Source organism: Carassius gibelio, chromosome A2 (genome assembly GCF_023724105.1).
Source record: "Carassius gibelio isolate Cgi1373 ecotype wild population from Czech Republic chromosome A2, carGib1.2-hapl.c, whole genome shotgun sequence".
NCBI lineage: Eukaryota > Metazoa > Chordata > Actinopteri > Cypriniformes > Cyprinidae > Carassius > Carassius gibelio.
The window spans coordinates 30,882,781-30,901,450 of NC_068372.1; the positions used below are offsets into that span (position 1 = coordinate 30,882,781).

At 40.6% G+C, this 18,670-nt stretch overlaps 1 protein-coding gene across 2 annotated transcripts; it reads right to left on the reverse strand.

The window, feature by feature from the left end:
• Positions 1 to 2,186: 2,186 nt before the first annotated feature.
• LOC127938697 (voltage-dependent calcium channel beta subunit-associated regulatory protein) lies at positions 2,187 to 16,842 on the reverse strand. Of its 2 annotated transcripts, XM_052535519.1 has the most exons (10): positions 16,681 to 16,842; positions 13,973 to 14,035; positions 11,999 to 12,144; positions 11,745 to 11,806; positions 9,027 to 9,192; positions 8,386 to 8,557; positions 7,297 to 7,422; positions 6,527 to 6,734; positions 5,607 to 5,802; positions 2,187 to 4,514 (listed from the first exon to the last, which is right to left on the reverse strand). In XM_052535519.1, exons 2-10 carry the CDS (start codon positions 14,009 to 14,011, stop codon positions 2,942 to 2,944), a joined length of 2,688 nt encoding a protein of 895 aa, XP_052391479.1. In that variant the 5' UTR covers positions 14,012 to 14,035; positions 16,681 to 16,842; the 3' UTR covers positions 2,187 to 2,941. The 2 variants fall into 2 exon arrangements, with proteins under 2 accessions (XP_052391479.1, XP_052391470.1); XM_052535510.1 differs by lacking the exon at positions 16,681 to 16,842 and having other exon boundaries at positions 13,973 to 16,670.
• Positions 16,843 to 18,670: the final 1,828 nt, after the last annotated feature.

An 18,670-nucleotide genomic window follows, 5' to 3' on the forward strand; every position in this document is an offset into this window, starting at 1 on the left:
GCTGAGCTCGTGGTCTTTATTTGCTTGTGTTTGACTGAGAGAAGTGCAGTGTATGGACATTCATCTTTTATTACCGTTTCTCCACGGAATAAAAACTAATATACAAATAATAGCATCGTTTTATCTCACAATTCAGACTTTGTTTCTCGTGGAGTTGCAAGAAAGAAATTCTGAATTTTGAGATATGAATCCGAATTTGTAATTGCTTGGATATAAATCAGAATGACTCTCCATCCAGTGACAAACAACCAGGTGTAACAAGAAATCTGCAAATATTGCATTGTAATAATTATGAAAAGTTAATAATTACGATGCATTACAATGTACATTATAAATACCTTTGTTGCATTATGCGTAAAGGCTTGCAGTAAGATCAAAGGTTCTGTCATAATTTCCTTTGAAATGCACTTTTTTCTTCTGTGCAACACAGAGGAGATGTTGCTTTTTGTGACATTTTGGAGTTTGGTGTCTAGAGAAGGGCTGCATGAACATTCTGTAAACGTCTCCATTTGTGCTCCACATAAAGCGTCACGTGAGTGAGTAGCTGATGCAGAATTGTCCTGCTTTCACGGTTTCCCATAATGCACTGCACGGTCCAGTGTGATCTATACAGAAACCATCATTTTACGAAAAGTGTTGGGAAAAGTTACTTTTAAAAGTAATGAATTACAATATAGCATTACTTCATAAAAAAGTGACTACTTGTGTAACTTTTTATGGCCCAGTTTTTAAGAGGTTATACAAACTATTGGTGAAGCTGTTTTATTGGTTCAGAAATCTGAGAATGAAACCTCATTTTTTGATCCATCAAATCTGAGATGTTGGTTTGAGCTCCGTCTGTAAATGAATCCTGAGAAACAGAAAGCATGTCAGAAGCTGTAAATCCCTGCTGATGAACGAGAAGATGCTCTTCAGGCATGATCCCCATCTGACTTTAGGTGAGTGTTTCTTTTCACCTCTGAATGACTCTTGTGTGAACCGTAAAGTCTCTTTTTGCTTTTGAAATTTGATTTGTCATTATTTTCCTGACTATTACTCACTAATGATTATTACTGCAATGCATACAGACATCTTTGGGTTTGTTTAGTCATTTGCGTTATTAAAGTCATCACTGGGAATGGAGAGTTATATTGTTATTAAGTCAGTACATCATCACTGTGTATTGCAGTAATAAAAATACATTTTTGAGCAAATTGTCAAATATTTTGTGGTCAATCATGAAGATAATAGGAATGTTTCTAAAAAAAAAAAAAAAATAGTTTTTCATTCTTATTTGTGAAATCTCCCACTATTTCTGAGAGACTGGGGTCATGGGTTTGTAGATGGATGTTTGGAAGCTCTTCAGTGTTTTTGGAGCTGCAGGAAACTCTCTTCTGCTGCTGATTCAAACCAGTCTTTCAGAACAATCTATGAATGCATTGAGAGGAAAAGACGAGATTGTCCAGAATCAGCAGAACGGTGCTGCTTCGTCTCTGGCGTGTGACCTATGACCGCTTACACGCCTGTTTCCATGGCAGCAGTTCCACAGAAAATCCCCTTCAGCTCCGGGTTTTGTTTAATGTGTTGTGTAATATTTAATTTTATGTGATATCTAGCTGACAGCTTCACGTCCATCAGAGCTCATGTTGCTTCTTCTAGCTCACTGGACCCTGTGTAACTAATGAAGTTTTAAACTAGCCAACATGCTTCTATCAGTTTGGTTTTGCAGGTTAAAATAATAGTGCACAATGAGAATTTTGGTTTCCAAACAAGAAATAAATGTGTTTTTTTGCATAAACCCAACAAAAGTACCTTTATTGCAAAGGAATTATAATTTAAAATGACAGTTTAGAGTGATCTAGATACATTCACCTACACTTACCCGCGTTCTCCAATGCTAAACATGATCTGGACCGAATAAATGCTTTCAAGACACATTTATGATCCTAATAGTTATATGAAAACTGCGATATTGAGCGCTGATCTTCTTAACATCAGTGATTTAATGACGAGGACTCAGGATGTTCTGTCTTTCTATGTTTAGTCCCTTTTCAAGATCAGATGAAGTTGGATGTGGTCACACAGTTTAAACTCTTACATTTACTCTGGTGAAGTGTGTAATTTCTAGAGTAATGACTGTTTGCCGTTGGTCAGTGTACCAGGGCTTATGCTTGACTGTATTTCACTGATAGACAACACACCTCACCTTTACTTGTGTGTGTTTATTGCTAATGTGTCCACTAGACCGCATGCTTGTATTCATTCTGTTTCATGTTCTACTGAAGTAGAGTTATTGTCATTTCTCTAAATGTGATGTTTGGTCTTCTTCCACAGGAACGGTGCTGGTGCCAGGATTCAGGATATAAAGAACTGACGAGCACAAGCTGCCCACAAATAATCACGGCCAAGTCTTTCAAAATCATAATAATGCATGCTCCATTTTGGATTGCAAACAGAAAGTGTCTAGTGCTGCAGTGCAATGTAATGTTCGTGGAAGCGGGGTGTTCGTTAATCATAATGGGCGTGATCTAGATTAGCATCACTGTTTCTAGATCGAGTTCTTGTTCTTTACATGATGAGGACATTAGATGCCCGGCACCAGCACCCTGACGATGGAAAAGGAGTTACTGACAGCCAAAAAACAGACTTGACATCAGACATCAGTCGATTTTCCCATTGGTGGTGCTGTACCTTTTCAAACACGATCCAAACTTACAAGAACTTAACTATATTAGTGTCCACACCAACGGACAATAACGTTCTCTTTGTCTTTTGAGGATATTAAATGCTAATGTTTAAGTCAGATTGGCTGATGATGTGTTTTTCACTCATCAGCGGGAAAAGAGCGTGATTCCAACTATATCGCTCTTCTGTATCATGGTGTGGACTTCGCAGTTCTCTTAGAGTCAGTGATTGATACAACTTCTTGGTTATAGTTATTGTTCTTAGCGTGAACGGCTCTTTATTCTTCTAGATCTGGTGAGGTGCGGCTTACGGTCACAGCACACTCTTGACTCCCTGTTTGAGTCCTCAGGTCGGAGTAGAGCCGATCGTCCAGTGTGGACGCCAGTTTGTCTGACGGACTGATGTCAGTGAGAGCATGACGTATGTAGTCTGAATCCTGATCCGGATTAGTGGGATCCTGCATGAGTGTGTTTGTATGTGAATGCAAATGAGAACTAAATGTAGCCATTGGTCCACCACAGTCCATCTGTGAATGTTTATGTGAATCTGTGGGATGAGCATTTGTTCCCAAGTCCTCCGGTCTTCCACAACGCCTGGCACTGTTGTCCTTTGTTTGCGATGAAAAGAGATGTCGGCTTGTGTTGTTGCTGCTGTTGTTTGCGTTTTCCTCCAGGTCTGGACCAGAATTGCCCGTTTCTGAGAGCGGATCAGCATCCTCCTGCTCTGGACCGGATTTTCCCGGCTCGGGTGATTCTGTACTCGCTGCTCCCTCGCTGACCTCCTCGTCCGCGGCGCTAGCGATGCGAGGCAAGGTGCTGTGGTAGCGTGTGTCTAAGGGGTAGTTGGCGCTGTCGCCTCGGCGGAGTGGATAGCAGCGCTGTCGCTCTAGAGATGGTGATAATCGAGTGGCACCGGGGTCGCTGTACTGTTTGCTGCGCTGCCACTGCTTCCTGAGATGGATTCGGGAGCGGTGCCGGTGACGCAAGGAGGGCGAGCCCTGTTGGTCAAACTGGGGATCATGGCGTAGGAATTCATTAAACAGGGCCTCCGTCTTCTCATCGATGCTGTAGTCTCTGCGTTGGAAGCGTGGCCTGGGTTTGGTTATGGGTTCTTGGTGGGGAACTGTAGCGGGAGTGTCTGCCTCCAAACTTGCGCTGCTCTCCGATGCCTCGTCTTCCAGCTCCTCCTTGAACAGCCGTGCCTCAAAACTCTCACAAACTGTGCCTTTGCGTCCAGAATTGGTGAAAAAGCGGCGACGCTCTGATGCGGTCTTTCCAGAGCTACTCCCGTGCGATCTGAATTCCTCCGGAGCCTTGCAAGGAGCCTCGATTGAGGCGTATCCGCTGTCCATCTGCAGAAGCTTCCGGTTGTTTGCCTCTCCGTCGCTTCCTCTCTCAGAGTCTACGCTGTCGTGTCCAATTCTCCTCTGCCCAGCTTCCCTGACCATGTCATCATATGGAAGCTCTCCGTCCCCGTCTATATCATCATCGATGTCTTGCGACTGATAGCCAGGGACGCCCGCTCTCGATGCTCCCGCTGAGCAAACGCTGTCAGCATCGCTGCGAGTGGAGTCCCTGTCGTTGCTGCTCAGGTCGGAGGAGGCATACTGCTCCAGTGATGCTCTCAGGCTCCAGATGTCGCGGTACAGGTTGGGCTGCTCTAGACTCTCCTGATGAGTCACTGGTCCAAACTCTTCACTGCCGCCTCCTGATGCTTCTGCCATCATCTCCTGTCCATCCTCTTCCCCATCCTCCACTTCCAGAGGTCCATGGGTTGGGGGCAATGTTGGAGTCCTGTCTTTCACTGCATCGGAGTTGACTCTGAGCTCCATTACAGCTTCTACCTCTAACCTAAAGGTAAACAAAGCTGTTCAGTTTCATTCTGCAAAAATTCTAGATTGTAATTGAAAAAACAAAGAATTTTACAGAATCTAGAATTTGTCAACGAGCATTGATTTTGAGTACTGAGCATTTGCCCAAGATTACTCTGTTCAGTTGCTAAAATAAAAAACCTAGGAGATGCATAAAAACTTGTTTTGGAAGTGGGCCGCGATTCCTGAAACTGAACATTTAGGTGCATAATGTTCCTCTAATTCAGAGATGTTCAATCTTGCTCCTGGAGGACCACTGTCCCACACAAGTTAGCTTCAACCATAATTAAACACACCTGAAGCATTTAATCAAAGTTTTTCAGTCGTAGAAGAAATGTTGAGAAAAGCGTGCATGGACAGGTTGGAGCTAAACTTTAGCTGTTCTTCTCAAACCTGTCCTGGGGACCCACCACTACTGCACATCCTTCATCGGTCACTCATGATTTCAACAAACCCAGCTCATTAGTAGAGACTGGAAGACTTCAGTTGGGTGAGACCGATAAAGGCGATATCCAAAATGTGCATTAGTGGGGAGTGCTCTGTTTCATAGGTCTGGAGTGTCCAAACCTGCTCCTGGAGGTCCACTATCCTTATATGTTTTTTTACAATCCTTACTAAAACACAACTAAACCAGCCAATCATGGTCTTCCAGATCAGAAAAAACTTTCAGGTCAGGTTTGAGATAATCTCAAGGTCAGGGGTGCCTTAATCCTGTTCCTACCTGCAGCTATACAGTGCTCCTGAAAATCCCAGTAATTCATCTGCTTAATTTGTGTTTGGTCAGGGTTGCAATGAAGCTTTGCAGGAAGGTATATCTCCAGGAAAAGGATTTGGCACCCCTGCTATAGGACATGTGCCCTCCGAGAGCAGGATAGGATGCCCCTAATTCAAGGGTGTCTAATTCTACTCCTGAAGGTCCACAAACCTGCAGAGTTTGGCTCTAATACTAATTGGACACCTGAACCAGTTAATCAAGGATCACTAGAAACTTTTGGGCAGGTGGGATCAAAACTTTATAGCAGTGGTTCACCAAACAATGCACATAGGAGATCCTGAGGTGAAGTGGCTGTACCTGCTGAGGGCAGGAGGAGCTCCTCCGGTGACATCCAAAGAACCGGCCGAGAGGCGTCTTGGTGGCTCCTTCTGTGGCTGTGCAATGGGTTTTTGCCACAAGAAGTCGCTGACTCCAGCGTGTAAGGTTTCTTCTCCCTGATCCAGAGTCTCGCTAGCCGCCCGCTGCCTCTGAAACGCACGTCTCCGCGGAGAAGCTAAGGGAATGAAAGGAAAACATGGGAATGACCAGGAAGTGCAACTTTTGAAAGGTGGCCCACATCTGATTTTATTGCTCACATGTGACTCAGATCACAAACCGCATGGAATCTGATCTTTTCAATTCTGAGATCACACAGTGTGTTGTACACGTCAGCAGGTTTTGGAGCTACAGAGAAGCAAAGAAGCTTGGAAAGGAGGCGCCATGACTCCCCTCATCCTCAATAATGAGCGCATGTAATGCAATCTGTAACTCATTAGCAGGAAATGAGCATGCCGTACTGACTGACCTTTAACATCAGGTGAGGAATAATGCGTTTATTTTATAATCGACTTATCAGGAAGCAGCTTTTGTCCTGAAATCTCTGAACCAATCAGATCTCACTCCAGTCACATGACTGTAACCAGACTGAGCTACTCTAGCCGTATTGATCCGGTATTGATTCCTCTTCTCCAGGCTCAGTCAGGGCTGAATAAGATCTCCGTGTGTAAAACATTGTTTAAGGAGACTGCAGGATGTCTGGCTTTGGATTGTTTTACAGAATGTGATTGCTGAATAATACTGCAGCTCATATCATGAAGAATCATTACTGTTCACTGAACTATGAAGCATCTTTCAGGAGACAAAACATCCTCTACAGTCCCAGAAGAGAGTTTAATCAAACTGAACTGCAGAAACGACTTGATCTGAACTTCACATGTGGTGTTTCAGGTCATCCTCACCTCTCATGTCGAGACTCGCTGCTCTCTGGATGGTGTCCTGTCTCCATTTCTTGACACTGAAGAATGGACCCGCTCCCTCCAGGCTGGTGTGGCGTCGGAGCTTAGACAGGAAGTGGAACATGGTGCCCTGAGCTGGACCTGCAGCACCGCTGGCCGCACAGGAAGTGGAATCTCTGTCCATCAGCAGGCTTCTGTTCATCACCTCGATCTGGAGAGGAAGAGACTGTGAAAGTGTCCAGCAGGTCACAGGTAATGCCGGTCAATCTCAGACAAACATCCGCCTCATATTAACACCCAAACTCTGTAACACTGTGATGAAATCATTCTGTCCAGATGCAGATGCAGTGCATTTAAATTAAATTCAACAAACACTGATATGCACACAACTGTACTTTACAATTTACAGTCATGCAAATAATTTATTGCCAGTGTCACAATGCAAAACACCCTAATGGCTTTTAATTTGTTCATGCAAAATTTAAATAAAGCTTATAAAAAATATTAAATATCTAAAACATTTAATGAAATAAGATTATGCACTAAATAGTTACAATGCATTTGTTTTGTTTAAAGATGATCACCAGTAATATTTTTCTAAGGCATGTTAATAAAAATTACTTAAATGTCCTAGTTGAACTATGGCCTAATCCTGGTTTAACTTAGCCCTGTCTGTGAAACCGGGCCTTTGTGTGGGACTTTTGATTTATTGTGCCCATATACTCTCCTGTGTTTATTGACTAATGCATTTCATTATGCTCGGCGTGACTCACGGTGTGTGATCGAGCTGGTTTGGCCGTGTGTTCAGTGCTGGTGTTCAGTGTGTTTCCAGGCAGAGCACTGCTGGGGCTTTGAGCGCTCCACAATCCTTCAGTCTCAGACACGGGACGCTCCACAGGCTGAAAACACACACAACATAGAGAGCTGACTACACAGGGTGCATCTAAAGACATCATGCACTCCAGACTGTAGCCAATATAATGATTCTGCTTTCTGGGCCCCTTTGTATGCAAGTATTGCATTCATCCTTTACTGAATCCCAAAATGCATTGTGACAAATCACTGAAAAATCTGTGGAATATCAAAAGGTTCAGCCTAATTGAAAATACTTTATTTTACTTAATAATTATGCTCATTAAGAGTATGACAGCCTTAACTTAGCAGCTTACAAGGTTCCTTCTTCAGTCCAGCACGTGGTTATTAATAACAATAACCATAAAAAAAACATGTTCATGACTTGAAATAATTTAATTAGTATTAGCTGCCAATGCAACATTTCTCCTTTGAATTCTTCATTTTGATTGGTTGACATGTTCTAACAGGTTGATTAATTATTATAAGTATTTATAATGTTATTATTTTTTATTGTCAATAGAAAGCCGTTTCAGAAGCTGTGAGTCAGACACACTGACAGCATAACGTGTTGCATAACTGAACTGCAGCTCTTTGCAGAAAATGAATCAGGAGTGAGTCAGTAAGAGTTATGATGAACTTCATTTAGTTTACATAAGAAAGAGAGTCGCATTTACATCCAAATGATAATTCATCTACATGGAGCCCAAAAGTGCTGCTGTAATCTGCTGAAACACTTTCTGTTCAGGAAACGTGACTGAACAGAAAGTTTTTGTGTGTCTGCTGATCATTAAGCCCAGTAGGAGTTAGTTTAGTTGTTTGTATAATATAAGAAGTTCACTCACATCTCACTTCACAAAAGCCTGTATTGTGAGATGTGTGGATAGATAGCTCACTAGTGCATTTTTAATGTTTTCTGCAGTGCATACGACAGAAATAAACACACTGCTGATGCTCTTCATGTGTGAGGTGATGTTGGAGAGATATTAAAGCAGCATGACGCATGTTACCTGAAATATTGAGAGGGATGGGTGTTGTGAGGGCTGTTCGGTGAGCATCACGCTGTTCTCTGGTGAATCACACTCCAGGATGGTGAGGATCTTCATCGCTGGCGGCTGCATGTGCAGGTGCGTCAGACGAGCTTTCTTCAGGTGATGGAAGTCTCCCTCCGTCAGTGTGTACCTGAGAGACCGTTACAGCCTATCATGATCCAGACCAAGTCAAAGTCTTCTCAATATTCAGTTATTACATTTCCTTTCTTGAAACATGAACTTCACATGAATCACTGACAGACAGATGGAAGTGGACAGTAACATAACCAACCACTGTTTAACTCTATTAATCAAAAACTAAAAGATCCAAAAATGTAATCTCTTAATTGAACTAATTCAACCAACATTTAAATGTTGTAATTGAAAAAATGACCAACTGTTATTTACATTTTTTAAACGACCAAAACTGACTGACAATTAAAACTAAATCTCATAGTAGAAAAAAACGAGTAACCAATATTTAATTCAGTGAATCAAACAAAACACCAAAATTATATCTCTTAATCAAGGGTGTGGAGGCTCTTGACCCTTGACCTTTATGTGTGTGTGTGTGTGTGTGTGTGTGTGTGTGTGTGTGTATGTATGTGTGTGAGTCTGACCTTCGACCTGTCTCCTGGTCTTTGGCACTCTGCTCGTAGATTGCGGCCTCATTGAAAGAGACTCGTCTTCCAGTGACCGACGCAGACAGGAAGTGATCCACGTCCGTATCGCCATGACAGCTGGAAGAGGACAGCGACTCGCCGCTCTCGAGTCTGATAGTGACATCTGAGGAAAACAGAGAAACATCAGTGATGCACATTTGTTTCTCTTTATAAATATAAATCTCTCAATCGAACGGAACGATCAACATTTAGAAATCTCGAAAAACGAAAGAAACTGTCAACATTTAGAAATCTCGCAATCGAACGAAACTATCAACGTTTAGAAATCTCTCAATCTAACGAAACGATCAACGTTTAGAAGTCTCTAAATTGAACGAATCGATCAAAGTGTAGAAATCTTGCAATCAAACGAATCGTTTAACATTTAGAAATCTAGGAATTGAACGAAACGGTCAACATTTAGAAATCTAGGAATAGAACGAAACGGTCAACATTTAGAAATCTAGGAATAGAATGAAACGGTCAACATTTAGAAATCTCGCAAACGAAAGAAACTGTCAACGTTTAGAAATCTCACTCAACCGAAACGATCAACGTTTAGAAATCTTGCAATCGAACGAATCGTTTAACATTTAGAAATCCCGCAATCGAATGAAACGGTCAACATTTAGAAATCTCGGAATAGAACGAAACGGTCAACATTTAGAAATCTCACAAACGAAAGAAACGGTCAACATTTAGAAATCTCGGAATTGAACGAAACGGTCAACATTTAGAAATCTTGAAATCGAACGAAACGATCAACATTTAGAAATCTCGAAATCGAACAAAACGAAAACATTTAGAAATCTCGTAATCGAACGAATCGTTTAAATTAAAAAAATCTCGCAATCGAATGAATCGATCAACATTGAACGAAAGAAACGGTCAACATTTAGAAATCTCGGAATCGAAAGAAACGGTCAACATTTTAGAAATCTCGGAATCGAACGAAACTGTCAACGTTTAGAAATCTCGGAATAGAACGAAACGGTCAACATTTTAGAAATCTTGCAATCGAACGAAACGGTCAACATTTAGAAATCTCCCAATCGAACTAATCGTTTAACATTTAAATCTCGCAATCGAACGAATCGATCAACATTTAGAAATCTCTCAATCGGACGAAACCATCAACATTTAGAAATCTCTTAATGGAACAAAACGAGCAACATTTAGAAATCTCGTAAATGAACGAAACTATCAACATTTAGAAATCTCGCAATCGAACAAAACGATCAACATTTAGAAATCTCGCAAACGAAAGAAACTGTCAACGTTTAGAAATCTCACTCAACCGAAACGATCAACGTTTAGAAATCTTGCAATCGAACGAATCGTTTAACATTTAGAAATCCCGCAATCGAATGAAATGGTCAACATTTAGAAATCTCGGAATAGAACGAAACGGTCAACATTTAGAAATCTCGCAAATGAAAGAAACGGTCAACATTTAGAAATCTCGCAAACTCAAGAAACGGTCAACATTTAGAAATCTCGGAATAGAACGAATCGTTTAAATTAAAAAAATCTCGCAAACGAACGAATCGATCAACATTGAACGAAAGAAACGGTCAACATTTAGAAATCTCGGAATCGAAAGAAACGGTCAACATTTAGAAATCTCGGAATAGAACGAAACGGTCAACATTTTAGAAATCTCGGAATCGAACGAAACTGTCAACGTTTAGAAATCTCGCAAACGAACGAAACGATCAAAGTTTAGAAATCTCGCAATCGAACGAAACGGTCAACATTTAGAAATCTCACAATCGAACAAAACGGAACGGTCAACATTTAGAAATCTTTCAATCGAACGAAACGATCAACATTTAGAAATCTAAACATTTAAAAAATCTCGCAATCGAACGAATCGATCAACATTGAACGAAAGAAACGGTCAACATTTAGAAATCTCGGAATCAAAAGAAACGGTCAACATTTAGAAATCTCGGACAACATTTAGAATTCTCACAAACAACATTTAGAAATCTCACAATCGAACAAAACGGAACGGTCAACATTTAGAAATCTTTCAATCGAACGAAACGATCAACATTTAGAAATCTCGTAATCGAACGAATCGTTTAAATTTAAAAAATCTCGCAATCGAACGAATCGATCAACATTGAACGAAACGAAACAAAACGAAACGGTCAACATTTAGAAATCTCGCAATCGAACGAATCGATCAACATTTAGAAATCTCTCAATCGGACGAAACCATCAACATTTAGAAATCTCTTAATGGAACAAAACGATCAACATTTAGAAATCTCGTAAATGAACGAAACTATCAACATTTAGAAATCTCGCAATCGAACAAAACGATCAACATTTAGAAATCTCGCAATCGAACAAAACGATCAACATTTAGAAATCTCGCAATCGAATGAAACGATTAACATTTAGAAATCTCGCAATTGAATGAAATGATCAACATTTGAGAACAAAACGATCAACATTTAGAAATCTCTGTCGAACAAAATTATAAATGTAAATCGAACAAAACTGACTGATGTTTAAAAATCTCTTAATCAATAAAACTGATCAACATTTAAAAATCTCTTAATAAAACTGATCAAAGTTTAAATCTCGTAATCAAACGGTCTTAAGTAGTCTTTGGTTGAAGGCTTGGCCTGCTGTGTTTGTGTATAACTCTGTTCTCACGTTCACCTTGTGTCGGCTGACTCTCCTCTATGTATGTGGTGTTGGTTTTCTCCAGGTCATCACTGGCTCTGAACACCAAACAAACACAAATCACACCAAGATCATGAGACCTGTTGATTTGTTTAGCTTGTAAACACACACACACACTATATGTGGTGATAAACCGGTTTGTCTACTCCAGTGTTTTGAGTCGTTTCTGAGGGTGAGAGTGATGGAATGAACACTGTTTCTGGAGGTTTGGAGGCGTGAATGTTCTTCACCTGGAGTAGCGTCGCTCTCCTCGACAGCAGCGATGACAGAAGACCAGTAGGATGGACAGGAGGACCAGCGTCCCGCCGGCGAACACACACAGTAACACCAGCAGCGTGATGTAGTTCTCCTGAGAGCCAGACGCCAGTGGCATGTCCTGCAATGCATTGCAAACCGAGATCTCTGTTTCAAAATACTGTGCATGTCCTCAAGGACATCAGTGAACCACAACAGACTGTCAACTCCATCTCCAGTCTTCCTGTAGCTCAGTGGACCACAGCGCTCGCAACACAAACGTCATAGGTTTGATTCCACAGGGACAGTAAGGACTGACTTGAATTCAGTGCAAATCGCTGCCAGATGCATGAATGTAAACATCACAGTGTGTCCATAATAACCACAGACAATTATTAAGGTTTACATTGAAAACAGTAAACATAAAAATACAGAACACATTGAATTAAACTGGTTTCATAACTGATTAATTTTGCAACATTAACAGTGTTGTTTTCCTATTTATTATAAATCAACCATAATTATGCGACTAATGCTGTGAATTGATTAAAGGAATAGCTTCACCCAAACATATATTACTTAACATTACTTCTGTTGTTGGAAACACAGGTTTGAATGATGACAGATTGATCATTTCTGGCTGAATGTTCCCTTAAACTTGTGTTTACTAGGTACGTTTATTTATTTATATGCAACATTTCATACACCGTGGTACAGACAATTTGTAAAAAGTTTTATAATTAATCATTAAAAATAGTTGACTTTAAAAAAAAAAAAAGGGACTGCACTGATTTACCGTAGGATCCTTATCAAATATCAGAGGCATTATTGATGCGTGCGTACATACCACAGTCACTCGAGTCTCTAAGCAGCGCTGGATGTAATACAATTAATTCAGAGAGATGATTGATTAATTAGTGCTGAGCTGACTGTAGGAACGAGTTTCAACATAATCAAAACTCTGACGGATCTTCAGTTCAGTTTCTGCTTCTCTGAATGAGAAACGAGGACATGAGCACTAAAATTAGAGATGGAATAAAGCCTTGAGCCACGACGCATTTACTGCAGCTCCTCGTGTGTGTGTGTGTGTGTGTGTGTGTGTGTGTGTGAAGCAGACAAACATTAAGTGCATGTGCTTATGGAGATTTTCCATCTGTGCTCCATGTAAACTAATTAGTGTGCAGCATTGAGACACAAACTGAATCCTGTGAGGGGTTTCCCTCATTCAGGTGAATCTGTCCGTCTGTGTCTCCATGGCAACCGTCTCCCTGTGGCCCCTCCCTCACCTGAGGAGCTTCCTCACCTACAGCAGGTGAAACACCACTGACTTATGCCTGTAATATATATATATATATTGGATATTTCAGAGCATACAAATGATTTTTAAAGATGTATTTGATTGATTTCTATGTCTGTCACAGGTTTAGCTGATGGTGGATGTCGTGTACCAGACACACTGAATCCTCGGGTGACGTGATTGTGAACACACCCATTAACACAAGCTGTTCATGTTTTTATCGTCTGCAGCAAATTAATTTGGAAACAGATTTCCTCTCACTAAGCTTCAGTGTGTCTCCAAACAGCACAGACTTTCAGATGCCAGAAGACAGAAAAACACTTCGTCTGCAGTTTCTCACGCTGATGTTCTGCATGAAAATTACAAAAACAGCGGCTCCTTTACCAAAGTTTCCCATTCATTTATACAAAGGAAATGAAGACCTATTTCAAATCATCAATTTGGTTATTTTGGAAGAATTTTTTTTTTTTTTGCAGTTCAATTACGGCAACATTTTCTCACCTGCCAGCTGCATAAAAGACACCAGACAAACATAATGCATGAGTTCAGCTGCTGGAACAGAATCATATTATAAATACTGCTTCTTTTATATTTTAGTTTAGTTTTTGCTTTAACTGAAGTGACAAAATATACACCCGAAAAAAAAAAGTGTGTGTGTGTTGGTTGTACTCACAGTGGTGAGGCGCGTCTGTAATGGAGACTCATCACTCATGGTCCAAAAGCTTGTGTGAGACGCCTGCGAGAAACACAAGAGAAAATGACAGGCATTCAGACGGACAGACGCTCGTCCATCATCAGGACCCCAGAGCGCTGACTCAGCAACATGAGCACAATCACTGCAGAACGACCGTCCATCTGGATCAGAACACATCTTTACAAATATGGTAGAACCATCACTTCTACCGAAAAAGACTGCTTTGCAAGTAATCCTTCTGATATATCTCAATTCCTCAGCAAATCCAACAGCTCAGAAAAATGTGATGTTTTCAAGAAACTATGGCCTCTCTTTTTAGCACTTTAAATACAGTTTCTCCTTTACGCTTAAGGAAGGTAAAGGAAACCAGTTTGACACCATGGTATAATGAGCATACTCGCACCCTAAAGAGAGCAGCCCGAAAAATGGAGCGCAGCTGGAGGAAAACAAAACTAGAGGTATTTCGTATTGCTTGGAAGGAAAGTAAGCTATCCTACAGAAAAGCATTAAAAACTGCTAGATCTGATTACTTTTCTTCTCTTTTAGAAGAAAACAAACATAACCCTAGGTATTTATTCAATACAGTGGCTAAATTAACGAAAAATAATGCCTCAACAAGTGTTGACATTTCCCAACATCACAGCAGTAATGACTTTATGAACTACTTTACTTCTAAAATCGATACTATTAGAGATAAAATTGCAACCATTCAGCCGTCAGCTACAGTACAGAGAGGAAGAATTGTATAAACTTATTAAATCATCTAATAAAACAACGTGTGTTGTTCAGGAGGCAGACACAATCTGTCAATTTAAATGTAGATTAAAGATCCATCTCTTGAACCTGGATCCAGATCTGATGGAGGATCAGCACCTAGAGATGACCTCTACAGCTCTAGACTACTAGAGACAGATCCCCTGTGAATGTTATATAAAGTTGTATTAAAATATGATGTGCTCTCATTTTTATTTAATAATGTCTGAATTTATTACTTAAATTAAATTAAAATGAATAAATTCAATGAAAATGCCTTGGCAGCTAGCTGAAATAAGTATTTCATCTATTATAATATATTTTATTTCAAGTACAGTTTAAGATCTCTGTTATTACTGACACACACTGTTGAGTTTATGCAGGTCACGCAAATGTTAATGAATGTTATGTTTGATTACACTTGTATGACACAGATGCTCATGTGACGCGTGTCCTGCAGAGAAACGGGCCGAGACGCACTGGACCGAGACACACTCCGGTAGGACCGATGATGCGCACACACACACACACACACACACACGTTCAGTGAACTAGAAGCCATAAACAGTCCTGCTGTGCTTGATTCAGCATTCATTACAGCTGTTTAACTCCCTGACCGCACACACACTGACCATTAACCAGCGACTCTGTGCTTCCTGTGCATGAGTGATGCTGGGAAACTGAGCACACACACACACATACACACACACACAGAGAGAGCAGAGCCAGAGATGCCCGCTGATGTCACTGGGGCATTATGGGATTGATGGAGGATGCTGTGGTGCTGATAACTGCAGAAAGTAGGACAGCAGAGTCTATAAGCACTGCAGCTGCACACAGAACACACACAGCGCTCCAGTGAGCTATTCATGGAGGAGATCTTGTATAACCTTTATATATATATATATATATATATATTTACAGTGTCGGGGAGTAACTAGTTACATGTAACGGAATTACTTCATTTAATTACTTTAATTAATGGAAAAAAAACATTTTTAATTAAATTATAGTTACATATGAAAATGTTAATGATTACAAAGCGGGTCACATCTGAATTCTTCACACACCCACACACAGATTGAATTGATTTCTTTCATAAATTGCATTGACTGCTCTAAAATATGAGACACCGATGTTTCAGGAGTTTTCGATAAAGAATACTGCTTTACACGATTATCTTTAAATGATTTAAATTATAATTTAGAAAGTAATCAAATGTATTCAGTTAAATTGCTTTGATGAAGTAACTGAAATAGTTACACTTTGTTTTACATTTTAAATAGGGTAACTTGTAATTTGTAAGATTACCAACACAATGTAATATTTTAAAACATTGAATCATAATCTCAACATGCAAATGTGTGTATGTATATACACACACACACACACACTTATATATTTGCTGGACATTAATAAACTCAGAATGAACCACTAGCCGGTTAAATGGAATAATTAAAGTCTTTAAGCAGAATAAATGATCAGCGTCTGAAGAGAGAGAGAGAGAGAGAGAGAGAGAGAGAGTGTGTGTGTGTGAGAGAGAGAGAGAGAGATGCTTGTTTCATGCGCTCTTTACATGTGAATGTATGTCGCGCGTTACATAAATCATATAAAGACTCACACAACCGTCTTTTGTTGCGCACTGACGCGACGCGCTGCTGACTGACGTCATTATTCATGTTTTAATCCAGAGGCTTGACATCACATCTCGAGTTCGACGCGACGCGCCATCACAGTCCGGACGCGACGCGGCAGATTTCCATCATCGCGCAACCAAAAACGCGTTCATTTGTTTGTTTATTGATTAACGCCAGACGCATGCAGAACGCGACGCCATGCTTCACACACGCTGCATTTCCAACAAAACGCGTTAAACGCAGGAAGACAGGACGAGCGTCGCTAAACAGCGCGCGTGCACGCGGGGCATCACTCACCTATGTGTAATTCATGCTGTCCGAACGAGGGACGCGTTATAAGCGCTCGCCAATGGCACGACGCTCCAGCAGCGCGTTAGATTTTATCCGATGGCAGCCGGAGTTTATGAATGAAGCGGAGTGAAGCCACGCCCACTGGCGCGGGTGACGCGCGCGCTGGGATTCTCCTCATGTGCGTCAGAGAGCAGGAGGAAGAGGAGCAGGATGAAGAGGAGGAGGAGGGTGGTGCTTCACTGCAGAAACCACTGATTCACAAAACCAGAGCAAAACCCGAACCGGGTCTGAGCCACACTGCCTCGTGACGTCATGATCTCTCTCTCACACTCACACACACACACACTCTATCTCTCTCTCTCTCACACACACACACACACACACTCTAGCTCTCTCTCTCTGTCTCTCTCTCTCACACACACACACACACACACACCACTCACTCTGTCTCTCACTCACACACGCACACACACTATCTCTCTCTCACACACACACACACACGCACACACACTATCTCTCTCTCACACACACACACACACACAGGCCTGTGCTCATGAAGGTGACAGATCTCCAGATCATCAGTGTTTCTGTGGCAGAGCTGATCGATCCTCACATCACAAATATTGATCGAGTGTTTGTGGAAGACAGACGCTTGTGTCACTTTCCCAGATCAGGGGTGATGATGGAAAGCTAATTATTTTAATGTCATATATGTCATATTAAAATAAGTTATTTAAGAATAAAATCAATCAGAATAAGGTGCTTATTTGCAATTAAATCATAAAAATGTAAACTAAAAAAGCAATAAAAAATTGCCTAACATTTATAAAATTATAAGAATGCCAAATTTAAAGGAATAAAATAGTCAAAAATAATATACAGAAACATTTTAATGTAATCTATAATTAAGTCTATCATACAAACATTACATTCAAATTTTAAATTTAAATTATTTAAAAATATAAATATTTGTTAGGCTGCATTTCGTGACCATTCGCTGATGTCAGTGAACGTGAAATATAATTTAAAAATCTCAGTAAGACTATATTTCAAATATAGGTTAAAGGGGTTTGGCTAACACAAACATTTGCTGACAGATGAATATTTATAACTAACTGAAATAAAATCATGTAAATGTTTGTTTTGCTAGTCCTCTTTATTCCCCGGTGGCGTCAGAGCTGTAGTTCTCCTGACGGACACACGGTGTCGCTGCTTCCCTTCAGATCTGACGTGATGCAGAAACTCCATCTAGATCAGAATAATCTGGAAATCCCATGTTTTGCTCTCCAGGATTAAGTAACCCAAACTGAATTGAATCACAGTCCCTAAAAGAACATGCTGATGGAGAAAAATATGAGATGGAGAGAAAAATGGCAATGCTTTTGCATTCTCTCAGAAAAGTTTTGCATTGTATTCATACAAGCATTCGCTCACGAACTGCACTGGACCAGTTTGAAAGTTTATGACATGTTTGCTCCTGAAATCCACCCTTCTGCAGGGATCAGAATAATCCATGTTTTTTGTGTTTATTAATCAAAAGTATCCCAATCTTACTAAAACGTTTTGAACAAGACAAACTGAGGATTTAATCCGGATCAAAACCAAGATTGGATTTTGTAATCTAATCCGAATTCAGAATAATTTTGGCTTTTGAACAACCCATTTTCAAGATTGGCTGCAATCCAAAGGTCAAAATCTGATCAGATTACCGTTGAACAGCTGTCTGAGAACATCATGATGAAGATCAGCTCTCATCATCAGTGATGTTTATGAAGAGCCTCACTGAATGTGTGACCCTTGACCTGTATCAGATCAGACTCATTACTGGAAGCCTTCGTAACCGTGGGCCGCAGCGGCTTCCTGCTCGTTCTCACTGAGGCCTGGCTGTGTTCGACTGCTCTGACATCTGAAGCTCTGAACAGCTTCTCTCGCTCCTGTCACTGACAGCACAGAGCAGACAGGAAGTGAAAGAGATCAGGCCTCTGCATGCACGGAT